This window comes from Neodiprion lecontei, chromosome 4, assembly GCF_021901455.1.
Source record: "Neodiprion lecontei isolate iyNeoLeco1 chromosome 4, iyNeoLeco1.1, whole genome shotgun sequence".
Taxonomy (NCBI): domain Eukaryota; kingdom Metazoa; phylum Arthropoda; class Insecta; order Hymenoptera; family Diprionidae; genus Neodiprion; species Neodiprion lecontei.
In genome coordinates, this window is record NC_060263.1 from 25,948,321 (window position 1) to 25,964,092 (window position 15,772).

Sequence of the window (15,772 nt, forward strand, 5' to 3'; positions counted from 1 at the left end):
ATCGTTGTACAAAGTCTGTATGAGTGGCTGATAAGTTTTTGCATTCTTACAATTTCAACATAAAGTCGTAGCTCATGTGGTCGAGGTCTATTCAAAGTACACTCAATTTTTTTTACTCAACTGCGGTGGTGCGTGAAATCTTTAGAATTTCTACTTTACGCGAAGTCAACAAAATCGAGCGACATCGTGTGGCGCGTGAATACGTATCATAAATGGACAGGATACTGAAAGGTGTGATGAAGTACAGAAAATGTCACAGAGAGGGAATGGTAAAGCAATTCAAGCAGGTTAAGGACCATCCCGAAGTAAGTTGAAAGAAGTTGATTATTCGCCCAGTCATAGTGAAAGTAGACTTGGCTTACACGATTTCGACCATCTCACATTTCTCCCGACCTATTCCGACGGATTATTTACCATTATTTACTCATCTATAATAAGAAGACTCGTCACTGACAATGAGACAGAAATCACGATTCTCGAATTTAATTGCTACTCCATAATTACATTTAAAACTAAATCGTTGACCTTGATTGAAACAATTGATGAGTTTCGAAACTTATTGATTTTGTACTCATAGCTGCGAATCTACTACTTTGAAAAGTAATCTTGTCAAGATATTGTCAAATATTGAGCGCGCAACTTCTTCGAGAGGTCAAACAATTGCAGACTCGTAATACCAGGTCACATACTATTCGTTCTAACAACAAGAAATCTTCAATTTGTACGATACCTAGTAAAGTTACGAAAATTTACGTTCAACGTTGACCAGTGACCTTTGTAATTTAATATAGCTCTAAAGTCTATACTCGTGGTTATAGTTGATTTCTGATTAAGTACAGCCAGATTTCTACGAGAACGGCAAGCGATTGGTGACGAGTTATATTGCAATACTATTGGTTCGAGTACAGCGTTTCCAGAAGTCGACCGCCAGAAGTGCGGTCAAACCAATAGGCAGCCTGTATCTTGACATTTGTCAGTTTCATGAAAACTCCTCTAGGTAGCGCCATCAGGTCGCACATTTGGCGGGAAATACGAATGTCTTGTACACTTATAAAAATTTTTTAGATCTATTTCGTTAATAAAATATATTCCATTCAACAGCCAAAGGCAGTTTTCTTCACCTGTATGGACTCTCGGATGATTCCTACTAGATTTACGGAAACAAATGTTGGAGATATGTTTGTTGGTACGAAACTGGAAAATATTTCAAGTTGCAGCTACATAAATAAATTTTTTTTAATTACATGATCAAAGCAAAGTTCACTTTTCGATACGTGCATGTAGCTGTATAACGATACCATATTTTGATGCAAGTTTGAAATTTGAACATATCAAATTCTACTGTGTTCTGCAGTTTCAGCTGTAAATGGAATGTACAAAATTGATATCTGCTTTTAATTTTCAGTCAGAAATGCTGGAAATGTCGTACCGCACTCGCAACACTTCTCCGATGAGTTGACAATGTGCGAACCTGCTGCTCTGGAATTGGGCTGCGTAGTGAACGACATTCGACATATAATCGTCTGTGGCCACAGCGATTGCAAAGCTATGAATCTACTCTACGCTCTGCGTGATGAGGAATTTGCTTCTCAGGTAGCCATAAATAAATGTTAATCAATGAAAAATCAGACCAGTACATACTGTCAATGCATAAGTATATGAATATATTTCATTTCCAGGTAAACAGACGAATATCACCACTCAGAGCATGGCTATGTGCCCACGCCAGCAGTAGTCTAGCTAAATTTCAACAGCTAGAAATCACTGGGTTTCACGAGCCAATCATTTTTCAAGCCGAAACGCCTCTACGTAAATTTGTTGCCTATATTGACCCGGAAGACAAATTTGCCATCGAGGACAAACTATCGCAGGTGAGAAAAATTTGAGTGCATTATGCTTTTACCATATTCAGCACAGTTATAGAGTATCTTCAAATCTGATAATTTGGGAAAGTCAACATCTTTTTCTAAAAACTTGATATGTAAGATATATTGGTACACAACATTGTTTGTTGTTATTAATTGTATTCAAACTGTGTGATTATATTGTTTTCAGATCAACACTCTACAGCAGTTGCAGAACGTAGCGTCATATGGTTTCTTAAAAAGGCGACTAGAGAGACACGACCTGCATATACATGCTTTGTGGTTCGACATTTATACGGGAGATATATACTATTTTAGTCGAGCTAATAAAAGGTTCATCGAGATAAGTGAACTCACAGAAACTCCATTGCTTCGAGAAATAAAAAAATATTACTCGTGAGGAGTTCAAACTGGTGTTATCAGATTATGTTTAATATATTAATGCATATTTTTATAACGTTTAAGTAGGTACCCGTCATATCATTCACTTTGATCAAACTTTTCGAACAAGAATAATCTCAGTCGATTTCTATACACATTTATTACTACATGTGAATTACATTTTAGCTCAACGGAATTAGCTAGTGAACCGAATTGGATAATTTCAATTCTAACATTAAATTATCAGATAAGTGATTTTAATACATCAGTTCGTTTTATCGTTAACTTATGGAAATCTGGTTCGCAGTTAACGTTTATACCTATTATAGGCCTGAATAAAATTATGGACAATTATTGGCAAAAAAGTTCTTTTCTCTTTTATTTTGATAAGCAAAAAATAATAAATTATCGTTTGGATCTTTCGTTGTGAATTTTTCAACCGTAAAAAATATGTTTTTCTTTGTGTAAATAGCAATTGTTGCGTTGAGCAGGAATATTTGGCATACACTGATACAATATCTATGTTAAGTCATACGTGTAAACATCTATGGACCGCAATTACAATTTAATGAAATTCTGGGATCCAAGACTCGCTTTTATAGTTTTATTGTTATTCCGATCCGTAATAACTTCTCGACGCGTCCTTAGGCTGTTGTAATTATATAAATATTTTTCTTTTTTGGGATTAAGAATACTTTGGATAGAGAGAAAGTACGGTTGTGCTAGTTAGTCGAAGAACCTGTGAATGACTTATTGAATAAATACTGTACAAAATATTATTAAATGAATAAGTTACAATGATCTGGTTAAGTTTTCAACGATGATAGAGTTTGCTTAATTGCAAGCTACAACGAGCATAAGGCAAAATTTAAAATGACACTGAAATAATCAGATGTTACTAAACGATGATTGTATTTAATCATTTTATGAATTTATGTACTTAATTTTATACCTTACAAAAAGTTTTGATTCGATTGTTTCTGTACAGTTGTCCGCGTTAGTACAAATATATTTAAATATGTTCCTTACGAGAAAATATTTTCTATTATAGAATCTTGGTGATCGGTCAATTAAGAAAACGTATTTTTAGTTAACGTTTCGACCCGGATATGGGCCCTCCTCAGAACGATTTATTTTTTAACTGTCAAAAATAACAAAAAGATTTTTTATAAAATAAACAACAGTACTAGAAGTAATCAGACTTAAATATTGTAGATGTAATACTCTTAGAGCTATTATATATTGTTGAATAGTAAGAACCTTATGATTAATAGAAATAAGGATGTCTTTAAGTGTTATTTACCTTTTGAATTAAGTAAGTGGACTAAGATGTAGTCGAATTCACAATTACAATTGGTGGAGACAGTGTTCTTTTGAGCGACAGGTAGACAATGTCAATCTTCAAGTTATTTTATATGTGGGAGTTAAAAGTTGGAAGTCATTAATTAAAAAGATTAAAGAACTATGTTTCTTCACAGTCAGTATGTCATTGTGTTAAAAGGTTATTGAAGAAGGTCTTTTTAGCAATGAAATTAATTCACAGATGTCAAAGAAGTGGAGGTAGGCTCTTTATAATTAAGTTCCACATGTCTAACGAAATATTGTTGGTTGAACCAATTGAGTCAACAGGTGAATAACGACTGATGGGAGAAAACAATGTAATCCAGAGTGAAGGTGAACCTATTATAAACAATTATACAGAAAAACAATAAATATTTTGTAAGAAAAGTTATGTAGAAAGGACTGTATAATGGGGACAAAAAAATTTTTTGTATGTAGTTAAGGTTAAACAATATTTGTTGTGTGGGCGGAGATTCTTAACTTAATTCAAAAGGTAAATAACACTTAAAGACATCCTTATTTCAATTAATCATAAGGTTCTTACTATTCAACAATATATAATAGCTCTAAGAGTATTACATCTACAATATTCAAGTCTGATTACTTCTAGTACTATTATTTATTTTATAAAAAATCTTTTTGTTATTTTTGACAGTTAAAAAATAAATCGTTCTGAGGAGGGCCCATATCCGGGTCGAAACGTTAACTAAAAATACGTTTTCTTAATTGACCGATCACCAAGATTCTATAATAGATTACATACGAGGTCGAGAATTCTTATTCATCAGAAAATATTTTCATTGTATTAGATGTTGATATTCATTTTATCCTTAGTCACACGATCTTTATGTTACGATCTAAGTATCACTAGGTTACTGTTTTTCTAACAAACAACAAGCAGCGGTGAAATATCTTCGCTAAAATTTCTTCAGCTCTAATTTGGCCTCCGGCCAAATTGACTTATTTTGTTTTCCTTACTATATTCAGGAACATTTAACTGTATTAAGGAAATTCCCAAATTTAAAACCGTTTTTTCAAGCTGAAAATATTAACCAAAAACGTTTTCCTTGAAAGCACTTTATTTTTTTGTCAAGACCCAATATTTCCACACTAGTCCGTGTCGAAATTCGAAAAACGTGATTTTTCGATACACTCTAACATATTGTAACTTTGGGTTCCAAGCAATTAAAACGGGTTTTCCGATTAATAAGTTGACTTAGTGAAGACAGAAAATAAGATGGCCATAATCGTAAATTCAATACACTTGCCTGATAATGTTTGACACAAACAACCGATCCAAGCATCGAAACGTATTCGCGAATAGGCCACAGACCCTTCAGAAATAGATTCTAGAAATGAAGAAGTCGTACAGAATATCCTTCCTACCTCACGAAAGACTCGGTTGAGACACTACCTGCTATACAAATAATGATAATCCAAAATACTTGACGTTGTTTACACAAAGAGATGGATTCAGAATGAAAAAAGACTAAAGAATAGTTAACGAAAGACTGTCATTCAAATTATTTGCACGAGTAAATATAGGCAATGCATTACTCAGTGCTTTGCGAGTAGGCCAAGTGCATTTTTGGGAAACTCCTTCAAGATTTAAAATTTAAAAAGACAAACACAGCTTTCCGGTTCAAAATTCCGGAAGTACCCTGTAAAAAGAATTTTCGCTATGATTATACTCTTCACGTTTCGTTAATCTTTCTGTGCAAGTAAATTGATCAATGTCGAATAGCATCGATAAATTGTTTTGAATTATAAGGGGAACTGAATGGGGTAACCGCGTAAAATCAATATTTTTCAGCAGCAATTCGCGAATTATAACCCTATACAGCGATTAAATTCGTGTCCTCCGTCGGGTAAACGTATTAATCCGAATTAAATCTCGACAAAATCTCTCGCCGAGAGCGCGTTGCTATAATTTAACGAATATTTTGATCTAGTCATCATGAGTGTAAAACCATGCATTCAACATCGAAACTTGTCGATCAGTGATTCGTTTTGCCAGATTGTGCAGAACTTTTCACACAAGTTGATTTATCGTATTTTGATCAACGCGTTGTTATTGAATTTAGTTGCAACTAGTTTCAGGATTGAAAATTTTTCGTCTTGCCCCAATATCGAATTAACAATCATACTTGCATAGCACAATTAAATACCCCCCTTATAAAATCTTAATCTATTGAAAACCGTACGTTGTATTGTCAATTTTCCATTAGATCGAGTCGAAGAACGGACACGAATAAATAAAGTCCGAAGTTTAAGGTCGTCAACCAGCTCCGCTTTCCCTCGTGCATTAGAACGAAGACTTCAAGATTAAGAATCACACGGCGCGAAATCGATTTTACTTTACGCCGATGGTAAACGGTTGAATTCCAAAATTTCACTCGCACAGTTCGGTATTAATTGATACCTCGCTGTAAATTATATATATATATATTGTGCGTGACAATTAACGTATGCGAGTTAAATACCCGAGAGATCCTTGATTGACGAATAAAAGTACGTTTAGATCAATTGGGTCAGAAGTAAAATGAACGGTTTCAATTATACGGTGAATTTTGGCGAGCGAATCTTTGCGTCCGGACGTTTATAACTATAATACTAAGTTTATAACGTGGGTATAAGTTGCCTGTATACACATAGATAATGGAATAGAGAGGCTAACTAGAGCGTGCCACTCCCGAAAGAGAAAGCAAAACAACGCGAAGGCTGGCTAGGCTTCGAAGCATGCGAAAATCGTCGAGGCACGCATTTCTTCGCTTCGCGGTAAAAGTGAAGATGCGCGCACAGGCTAGAAACGACCTAAGCCCTTCTATACGTATACGTATTCGTACGTGCGTGTCTGTATTTTGTATATATACGATACATCCGGCCAATTCTTTTGTGGAATTGATCTTTTTAATTGGACTCTGGCCGTTAACGTTAACACGATGCTTCGAAACTTTGTTATATTCGCTTGCGCGTGACGTTACGGTACATTTTTGCATCTTTTATTCGTCCAGTTTCGTTATTTATTGTAAGCGACATTTTTTTCGTTATTCACGGTATTCAATTTCAATTTTGACAACGTATGTATTCCAAGTGGATTTACATGTGGAATTAAAAACTGTGCTGTCTCAATCAAGGTTATTTTGAGTAAGATTAAGGATATTCGCATTTCTGGTAAATATATTTTATTGCAGGTTAGCAAAGAGAAACAAAAACCATGATTATTTGTCTTGTCGATTAGCATTTGTCAAACTTAATCAGAAATAAAATTCGGCAAACCGCTAAATGCGCCAATGACGTTTTGCAGTAGATTGAGTAAGGATTGGTTGGCAAACAAAAAAATTATGTTTATTTGTGGAGGCATAATAGGTTTGTGCTAAATTGATCGATGAAATAGAGTCTGCGAACCGAAAAAAAATGAATATTTCGCTGAAAAACTATTAAATTGCTCTCGACCTAAGTTTTCGTACAAGATTTTCTTCTAGAAATCTAAGAAAACTTAGCTAATTTTAATTGTTTCGAAATTGTTTAAAATAATAAGTAATAATAGAGCAGAATTAACTAGGATTTTTCAGCGGATACCAATGTTTCCACAGCTGATTTTTTACTGATTTTTTTTCAAAGTACAATGCATCTAGAAAATCTTGACAGTAGCCTACGGAAAGAATATTTTTAAAGAATAATACGATAACTTCCCAAGCGAATTTTTTTGATTTATTTGGTTCGAGTTTGAATAATTCTAATTTCTCGAACCATTCGCTCAGAACCGCCAATATTCGATTCTCATTCTAAATGCCTTTAAAAAAAAATAACCGAATAATTCTGTCGTATTGACAAATATCGAATTTCTTAAAAGCTCTAACAATTATCGTAGAGTTTTTTTCTTTTTATTTTTCAAGTTTTCCGATCGTCGTTTAAAAAAGTTTACTCAATAATATCTAGAAATCACATTTAATATCGTTCCAATAAAAATTTCGACCTCACACCTCTCATTCAAGGACTGTTCAAGTCAAACAATCATACTTAAATTACTAAAATAGCTCGGCCAATCATTCAAAGTGTTCGAAATATATACCTACATTTGACTCGAGCACTATTTGCACATCTCTTATACATAGTACAAAGTCGTCGTCAAGTTACAAAACATCAGCCAGAGCGGCGTATACTTTATTGCAAAGTAGATACGGGTAAAAATATATGGTAAATATGTCCGAATACGCGTGGGTGAGTTCACACGTAATCAATGACACGGGCGAGGAAACGAGAATTGTTTTTGCAACGGTTTAGACGCGAACACGGGCAGCGCGAGGCTGAAATCTGCGGTAGGTGTATAATGCCAATGTCCGCCGGGTCTCCCGTGCAACAAGAAATTCGTTTCGGTTGCAAAATTCGAGTGTACCTGACGTTGAGAATTGGGCAGCGGCTTGCACCTTGCGTAAATTGTGGCCAAAAATGAGCCCACAGAAACGCAGCGGGTGACGTGGTCCCCCGGAGTTGAAGAGGAACTAGGAAGTCACCCGAAACCCGCGCCTCGACCTCAAAGGACGAGAAATATACAACCTGCCCGTACCGCAATTCGTCAACTTGCTGCACCTTGCGTCGAAAATTGAACGGATCTACTCCGTGGTAAATAATACGGGCTATGTGCACCTCTATTTACTTATTTACCGTTGCCCTCGTGCATTTGAGACGCGTAAGCTTGGATCGCGTTTGTAGGTGTTTAAAATTGGAGTCCCGTCCAGAGTGGCGGTGGCGCTTTCTTTTCTCTCTATTTGCCTTCCGCTCTTCTCATGCTTTTTCTTTGTTTGTTTATCTCTCCGCATTTTATCGTCTATAGACTTAATTGCAGACGTTGCCATCGTTTTTATCGTCTTGTTACATAGTTGCTTATATATTGACGTATACCTGTAGCGTACGTTACAAGTTATTTCGGATAATTTTTCACACTTTTACACGGTGTGGGAGAAGAAGAAAAAAATAAAATAATACGAGGATTAACGAAACAAAAAGAAAAATGTTGGACTGAAACTAAAGCCAAAAGGAAAAAAAGAACACAGTGTAACGAAATAGCAATGCGGTATGGTAGCGGGTTTAGCCTACACAGTTATGGTTCGACACCCACGAGTGATTGCCAACTCTTTTTCTTACAATACGAGAAGAAATTGTACACGAAATCGTGACATCGTTCGGACACCCGCGTCAACAGTGCCAACGGTAAATATTCGAATTTGTGCTAATTGATTTGTTTTAACCGAAACCACTGAGCTTCGATCTTGATCGGATTGTATCCAATCTTCGGATTACTCGGTTCGTGATCCACTGGTAGAATTATCAGGTGTGATTGGGGAAGAATTATAAATCAGATCTATCCTAGATCGCACTAATCGCTAATGTATCGTTTTACTTTGGTTTTTAGTTTGATTTTCCTTCGTTAAAAAAAAACATCTACCTTTCAACATTGCCGTGAAAATATTCAAACATTTTTCGCCGTGAAGATTACATATTGCAAAAATAATAACAAAACACTTAGCTAACAATCACGTATGTGTTCCGGACTGAATATTGTCGCACTAGATTGCATAAAAAAATTTGAAAAATCTCTCGTTTAGAATTTTCTACAACATTTTATTGGCAGGCAAAAATGATGAAACAATTTATAAACTTCACGCGTGTCTAATGATAACATAACGTCTTACAGTTCGCATCATGTATCATATTTCTTTTTTTTTTTTTTTTTTTAACGCGTGTACGTATGTATGGTACTAATTACGCATAGTGGAGTTAGGCTTAGTGATAATTCGTGACAGTTATAAGTTCAACAAGTTAGAACATTCACTGTACACGCACGCACACGTACCTTGGTATATACTCGCGTAGAATTAGAACCCAGTAGCATTATTGTCCAACCCCCTCCTTTCCATGCCCCGTGGGCTCGAATTTCTGCGTTTCTTGTGCCCAATTGAATCCGAATCTGGGGCAGCACGCGTTTCGGGTAAAAGTCAATTATTCGTATTACAACCGGTCACCGTACGATTTGGGTTAGAAGCCTTAAATATTTAACCCAAATTTTCCCCAATTTTCAATCTTTAACCCCGTTGCTTTACGGCGTTCAAAAATCCTCGCGCAAAATTTCAGTTTTCACAACATTATCTCGACCTCACATTGCCAGTTTTTGTGAAAACCCACTTGCGCGGTAAATTTTTTTATTCGTTGATTTGAAATTCACATTTCAACAGGAACCGTCTGACGTTTACTTCACGGCTGTGAAGGGTCACTGATGGCATCGTTTACGGAAACTTGTGCGCAGTTAGGCTAAACTATTCGACATTAGTTTATTATTTCGTACTATTTTATAACGAGATTGCTTGGGTTTCAGTCTTTTTAACGACATCATTGAATGCCGCAGGAGTATCGATAGAACTTTATAGAAGTACCGAGAAAGTACGATGAATATAGCCTGTCTTTTTAATATCGTGGGAAAGCAACAAGCGTCATCTGCGTACTTTACGTTCCACATTTTGCTGCAAGTGGACAATTTTCATCTCTCGATATTGTCGCGACGTAGGTACTTGAAAACTTGCGAGAAATAGTTCAAGTCCTAGATTATTTTTTTTTCTTTATGAAATTCCAGTCGTCTTTCGTTTCCAAGAGCGTGGTAACGGAAAATTTTATGAAGGGATCCGAAAGTGTCGTCTGAAAAAAAAAGAATTCTCACAAGGTCCTAAATGTAGGCTGTGTAAAAATCATCTGCAGATAAATTTTCGGTCAAGAATTATCCGGAAAATCAATCTAGAATTAATTTGCACGTTGCCTAGCGATCGTGGTTGCTTTGAGGTGATTTCCTGATTTCTCAATCTCGTTAAATTCAGATAAAATACAATTCCACAACGTTATTACAGAAAATCATAAACCATGTATAACAGGTATACAAGAAAACACGAGTTAAATTATTTCGCCATATAATAATAATAATTACGCAATGCAAACACACGTATATTATATATTACATATACCTACCGTATAATTCATACAACACTCTCTTCCCCAAGTAATAATATATTATTCGAAGTTGAGAAAAATTCAATAAAGTGCGATCAATAATGACTGTTTCGACTTAATCTACGTGCGTCGATTATAAGTGCATTGAAATTTTGCCGTAGGTGTAAATTCGGGAATTTGGAAAATGGGTCACTTGTCGCAACGTTGAAAAAAAAAAAAAAAGTAAAAATGGTGAAGAAACACACGGGGCTGCGGATTGACCGGGTGTACGTGTAACTCGATATCCTTAGAAGGAGAGTTTCGACTTGGTTATTGCCATTGAGAGTCGGCACGATACACACTTGGAGGGTTTCTTTGCATATTGTAGAAATTGAGTAAACGATCTGGTCAGCAGTCAGGCTGAGTGTGTCGAATGCTCACTCATTGCCTATATCCACCTACCTATTTTTGCTACCAACTTACAGAATAACAGCGCGTAATTAATGTTGCAACGCGCTCGGTGCAACGAACTCGAAACTTAGACAACCGCCGGCTGTGCCGATGTGTAAGGTAGACGGCAAAAGATCGGCTGTGTGCACGTAGACGGCGTTATACAATCGGCGAAAAATCATTGTTATGTTTAGTTATACCGCCTGGTGCCTCGGGTTTATACACACCGAATGTCGTAATGTCAGTACGAAGTTATGTAAAATCGCCACAAAACAGTTCAGTCGAGGACGATAAAGAAATATCTGGCCGACGGAAGGGGGAAAAAAAATTATTATTATTAATATTTCAACGATCGCCGTCGTTGGAATCTACCTGTTATATTTCTTACAGATATTTCAAATCGTAAACACTATGCGTACAATTTGAACCGGACGCTGATTTCTTTGAGGAAGTTCCTTACCTTCGGTAAAGACGATGCCTAAATACTTGAAAAAAAAAAAAAAAAAAAACAATAAACACTCGTTGATAGGTTTTAATAGGAACGATTTGATGTTCGAAGTTTCATGAATTTTAGGAAGGTCGTTCGATAGCCAATCCGATTCAAAACTGATCGTGTCCTGCAGTCTGAGAAGCTTCTCTTCCATAAAAGTACACGCGATATTTTGAAAGTTTTACAACTTCAAAACCAGTTCCGTACGTGTATATTTTTAAGAGATTTTATGATATCGACTATACCTGCTATGATTCTTTCACCATTTTTTAGTGGTTAATTTTTTTTACCGCCAGTCAACTAGTTGATGTGATTTTCCTAACTAACAATAAATAAAGTTTACTCCTTGATTGGAGATATTTTTAGGCGAGCGTGGTATCGAATCTTTCTTTCAAACCTAGCGAAATTCATCAAATTTTGAGAGAGGTCTGATTGTTTATTCGGTTAGACAAACGGTAGTAAAAGTTATGTATAATAAAACACGCGGGTATTTATTTGCCAAAAAATAAGTAATCACGAAATCGTTCCGCCCCGTCAACAATTCTGTTTCACCTTTCTTCGCCGTCTTAAGTTATCTAACAAAAATCCAAGTATGTATATAGGATTAAACTACGTGTCGACGGAATCGAATTTCTCCAACAATGACTTGGTAAAATTCTTCTGTCAAACGTTTCAAAGATGCACTTAATTCTTCGCCGATTATCAAATAACTCCTTCAATTCTCGTTGAAAGTATCTTAACTTTTCAACTGAAAATGCCTCTCATTTTTCTTCTGCCATGTAAAATTTTTTCAACTGTAATTTATGTCGTTCATTTGGAGAACAATATTCACTATCAATAATTTTCATTCTTCGAGGTGGCTCTGAGTTACATTTTGAGACTCCTAGTGAGTTTAAATTTGCGATTTAAATGGACCAGACTCTACGGTGATCAGGAGAGTGGAAAAGTGTCGTGAAAATGTAATCATTTCAGAGAGTCACGTGGGTACAGCGGAAGTGACGGTTCTTTCAACGACGAACGTCACTGCGAGCTGCTTTTCGACTGAACCGAATCATTCGATCGTTGACATTTTTTCCAATTTTCATGGACTTGTGAATTGAAAAAAAAATTTCTTCCGAGTACCCGAGGCAACCAATATCAGTTAATTTATAACAATGAAGAAGATTTGCAAATTCTCTGCGTCGATTAAAATCATGCTCCGAAGAACTGAATTTTCCATCCATTCAGCTCCAGATTTTTTGAAACTTATATTAGTCTATCCATCCATGTCAGCTGACGATGAAATGAAAGCGTTAGAGTCGATCGATACTTTAATAATTAACATCAATTTCAAGATACCGATCGACGGGAAAAAAAATGCATTTCAAAAGAGTTGAGCCACCGATTAACATCAGCCTGCGAAATTCGCTACAGATTTGGTAAAACCGCAACAACAATATAACATGTCGCACCGGTGCCCTAAGGTGCGACTTGGGTATTCTTAATCGACGTTTATAGTTTTTGACGGGCGTAAAACATGTTTGAAAAAAGTCGCGAAGTAGATAATCGCGATGTCGAGTAACGAGCGGAGAACTGCACCTTTTGTGCTCGGAAGATAAGAGGTGAATAACGGGCATTATTCTCGCGTAGAACACAGACAAGTACGTACGCAGGCAGGGTTGGGAGAGGAAGTCATTGACTGGAATATGGCCGGATCAGCGGTCTCGGTGATACACGCAAGTTCAAGAACAATGAACAACCGCGATATATAGCGTAGAATTTTGCCAGGCTGGGTTGTATTGTGGCGGCGTGTCGTGCCACTGACCTATAAACACACTTACCTATGCTACGCGAGTACTTGATACTTATGCCCGACTGCAACGTAACATTATCTATATGTATACAAACGCCGCCGTAAATGTACAACGCTCACGCGTGTCGCCGTGAGATGAATTCGTCGTGTTCGCGTGTGACGCGTGTGGTTGAAAATACGATCCTTGTTGTTGATTTTGTTGTTTGTAGGTAACACGTTCAATTTAAACTGAAAATATTTACTCGAAATGCCATGATTTTAGTAAAGAAACGATTTTTCGACGTGTTTCAGAAATTTGGTTTCTTTTTTTTTTCAACAGATTAAATTTTTCTCGCAACGTGAGAATAATTTTACGAATTAAACAGCGGCAATCGATTTGTCAGAAGCTTTCACGCCTGTTTTACAGACCTGACGGTTAATAATTAAGAATGAAAATCAAGGTTGTACACTGTAGTGTACAAAAAAGGGAATGGGGCAACCTTACTGCGAGTATTTGGCGAACTGTTACGGATACTCGCAAGCCGAGAAGATCTATTTTAAAGTAGAAAAACAGAAGACACTGGAATTAGGAACAAAGGTTAAATACCGTACGTCGATGCTACGTTTTGAAGTAGTTCAAAGTTGTTTGGAACCTGGTAGATTAATTCCTTCGATTTCACTTTACAACGGCGCGATTCATTCGGAAGACTGTTTGCCAAACAAAGTTACTGAAACGGATTCCTTTTTTTTTTCCTGCAGCAGTCAAGGAAACATCGTCATCCGTTGATCGTAATCGATATCGGCACTGGGTCGGAAAATTGAATACCTGACGATCTCTATACGATACGAATAAGCGTATCAGAGAATTTGTTGAAAATAGTCTGCCGAATGAAACGATCCTCCGAAGAGTGAAATTTTCAAGCGATGTAAGCTTTTGTTTACAATTCTGGTATTTTACATTTTGGCGTTCGTAGTGATAAGTGATCTTCGTAGTTCGTAAATATTACAATATCTCAAATACTCGATGTACAGGTATAGATTTTTGGCCAACAAACTTGATCAATCATCGCGTCTGAATCGATGGACTGGAGCAATTGAAATTATAATAAGTAAGCAGCCGTCCTGTTCCACTGGTTTTTATACGTGTACTTGATTGTCGACACGCGCTTTACTTGTGTCACCTAGTATTGCATTGTGTACGGTATAAATGTGTACGAAGCCAAGATCACGTACGCTACCTCGATGTGCAGGCAATAATTAGCATAATTCAGGCGTGTCGAACAGTGGCCGGTATTACTATTGTAATCATTGTTATCATTGTTCGGCTATTGCGATTGCATTGAGTATAATTGACGAATTTTATTAATTCATCTACACGTGCGGGCAACGAAATATAATTGTTCCCGGTTAAACGTAACGCGATATAAGCTTAAAATTAATCATGATTCACGATTCATTGACTCGAAAACGTATAATCCGTGTCTTATGTAAATGCGTCAAGTTATTTTCGGTGATTTTAAACTCTATTCTTATTCCGTATTTCATTTGCATGATTATTGCGGTTTCATTGTTCGAAGAGCGAGTGCGTCGGGCTGACACGCGAAATGATTTTAAAAATAGTTTCCACCTGCTCGATTTAATGCAAGACGTCGTAGGTTGGTACTTTTTGATTTCTTTTTTTTTAAATGATCAAAAATGGAACAAAATACACACGACAAAATTTATCAGGATAAAATGGAAAAAATGAGAATAAAAAAAACCCAAAAAAAAAAGACAACGCAGTTATTCCGATAACTCCGATATTTGAATAAAGATTTACGGTGGCATGGATGATGATTATATCAGTAAACACACCGAATTATGAATATTTATAATTTAACACCCTTTTAGTGATCCAAGTTAAATACCTTTACAGTTAAATACAGTTCGCAGGCCCAGAATCAACCGTCACGTGGAACTGAGATGTCGTTTCCTGAATTTAACATTTTCTACCCACAATTATACCGTTTATTTGAAAAAATGAATTTCTCAGACATTTTCACGTGACATAAATTTTGAGCCTAAATAAGTAGATTTCTCGCGACAAAAATCCGTTATAATTATAAGTGCAGGAATAGCTGCAGTTTTCAAACGTATTTGCCAAAAATGTGAAATTCATTATTTTACCGTGTACAGCGTATTTCCAAACAACATTATAGAGATCGGAAGAAAATAAAAATTGGATGTGCAAAATTCAAACGGATTTCGTGACTTCGATCTGGCAATATTTTCCGATTGAATTCGAGATTAATGTTTTTCTCCATTGTTTCGAAATCGAAATGTGATTGAAATATTTTTTTATTTTCCTTGTTCAGCGTAGGACTTTCCAAAAATATTACAACAGGGGGTAAAATAATATGCGGAAATAAATTACGTGGATTCGCACGTTTCATACATCGCAGGCATATTTTTCGAAGAAAATTAACGGAGTTGAATTAATATTTCGGTAAAATTTTT

At 36.1% G+C, this 15,772-nt stretch overlaps 1 protein-coding gene across 1 annotated transcript; it reads left to right on the top strand.

The window, feature by feature from the left end:
• The first annotated feature begins 11 nt into the window (after positions 1-11).
• Positions 12-3,022, top strand: LOC107217361 (beta carbonic anhydrase 1). The gene is made up of 5 exons (XM_015654865.2): positions 12-305; positions 1,102-1,186; positions 1,406-1,593; positions 1,680-1,871; positions 2,056-3,022. The coding sequence occupies exons 1-5, from the start codon at positions 213-215 to the stop codon at positions 2,263-2,265; spliced, it is 768 nt and encodes a 255-aa protein (XP_015510351.1). The 5' UTR covers positions 12-212; the 3' UTR covers positions 2,266-3,022.
• Positions 3,023-15,772: the final 12,750 nt, after the last annotated feature.

Bases quoted from the DNA above. Each gene is read 5' to 3' on its own strand.
- LOC107217361 (XM_015654865.2), top strand. From the start codon at position 213: ATGGACAGGATACTGAAAGGTGTGATGAAGTACAGAAAATGTCACAGA. The intron at 306-1,101 runs GTAAGTTGAAAG...TCCATTCAACAG, and splicing joins AGGTTAAGGACCATCCCGAA to CCAAAGGCAGTTTTCTTCAC. The intron at 1,187-1,405 runs GTACGAAACTGG...TTTAATTTTCAG, and splicing joins TGTTGGAGATATGTTTGTTG to TCAGAAATGCTGGAAATGTC.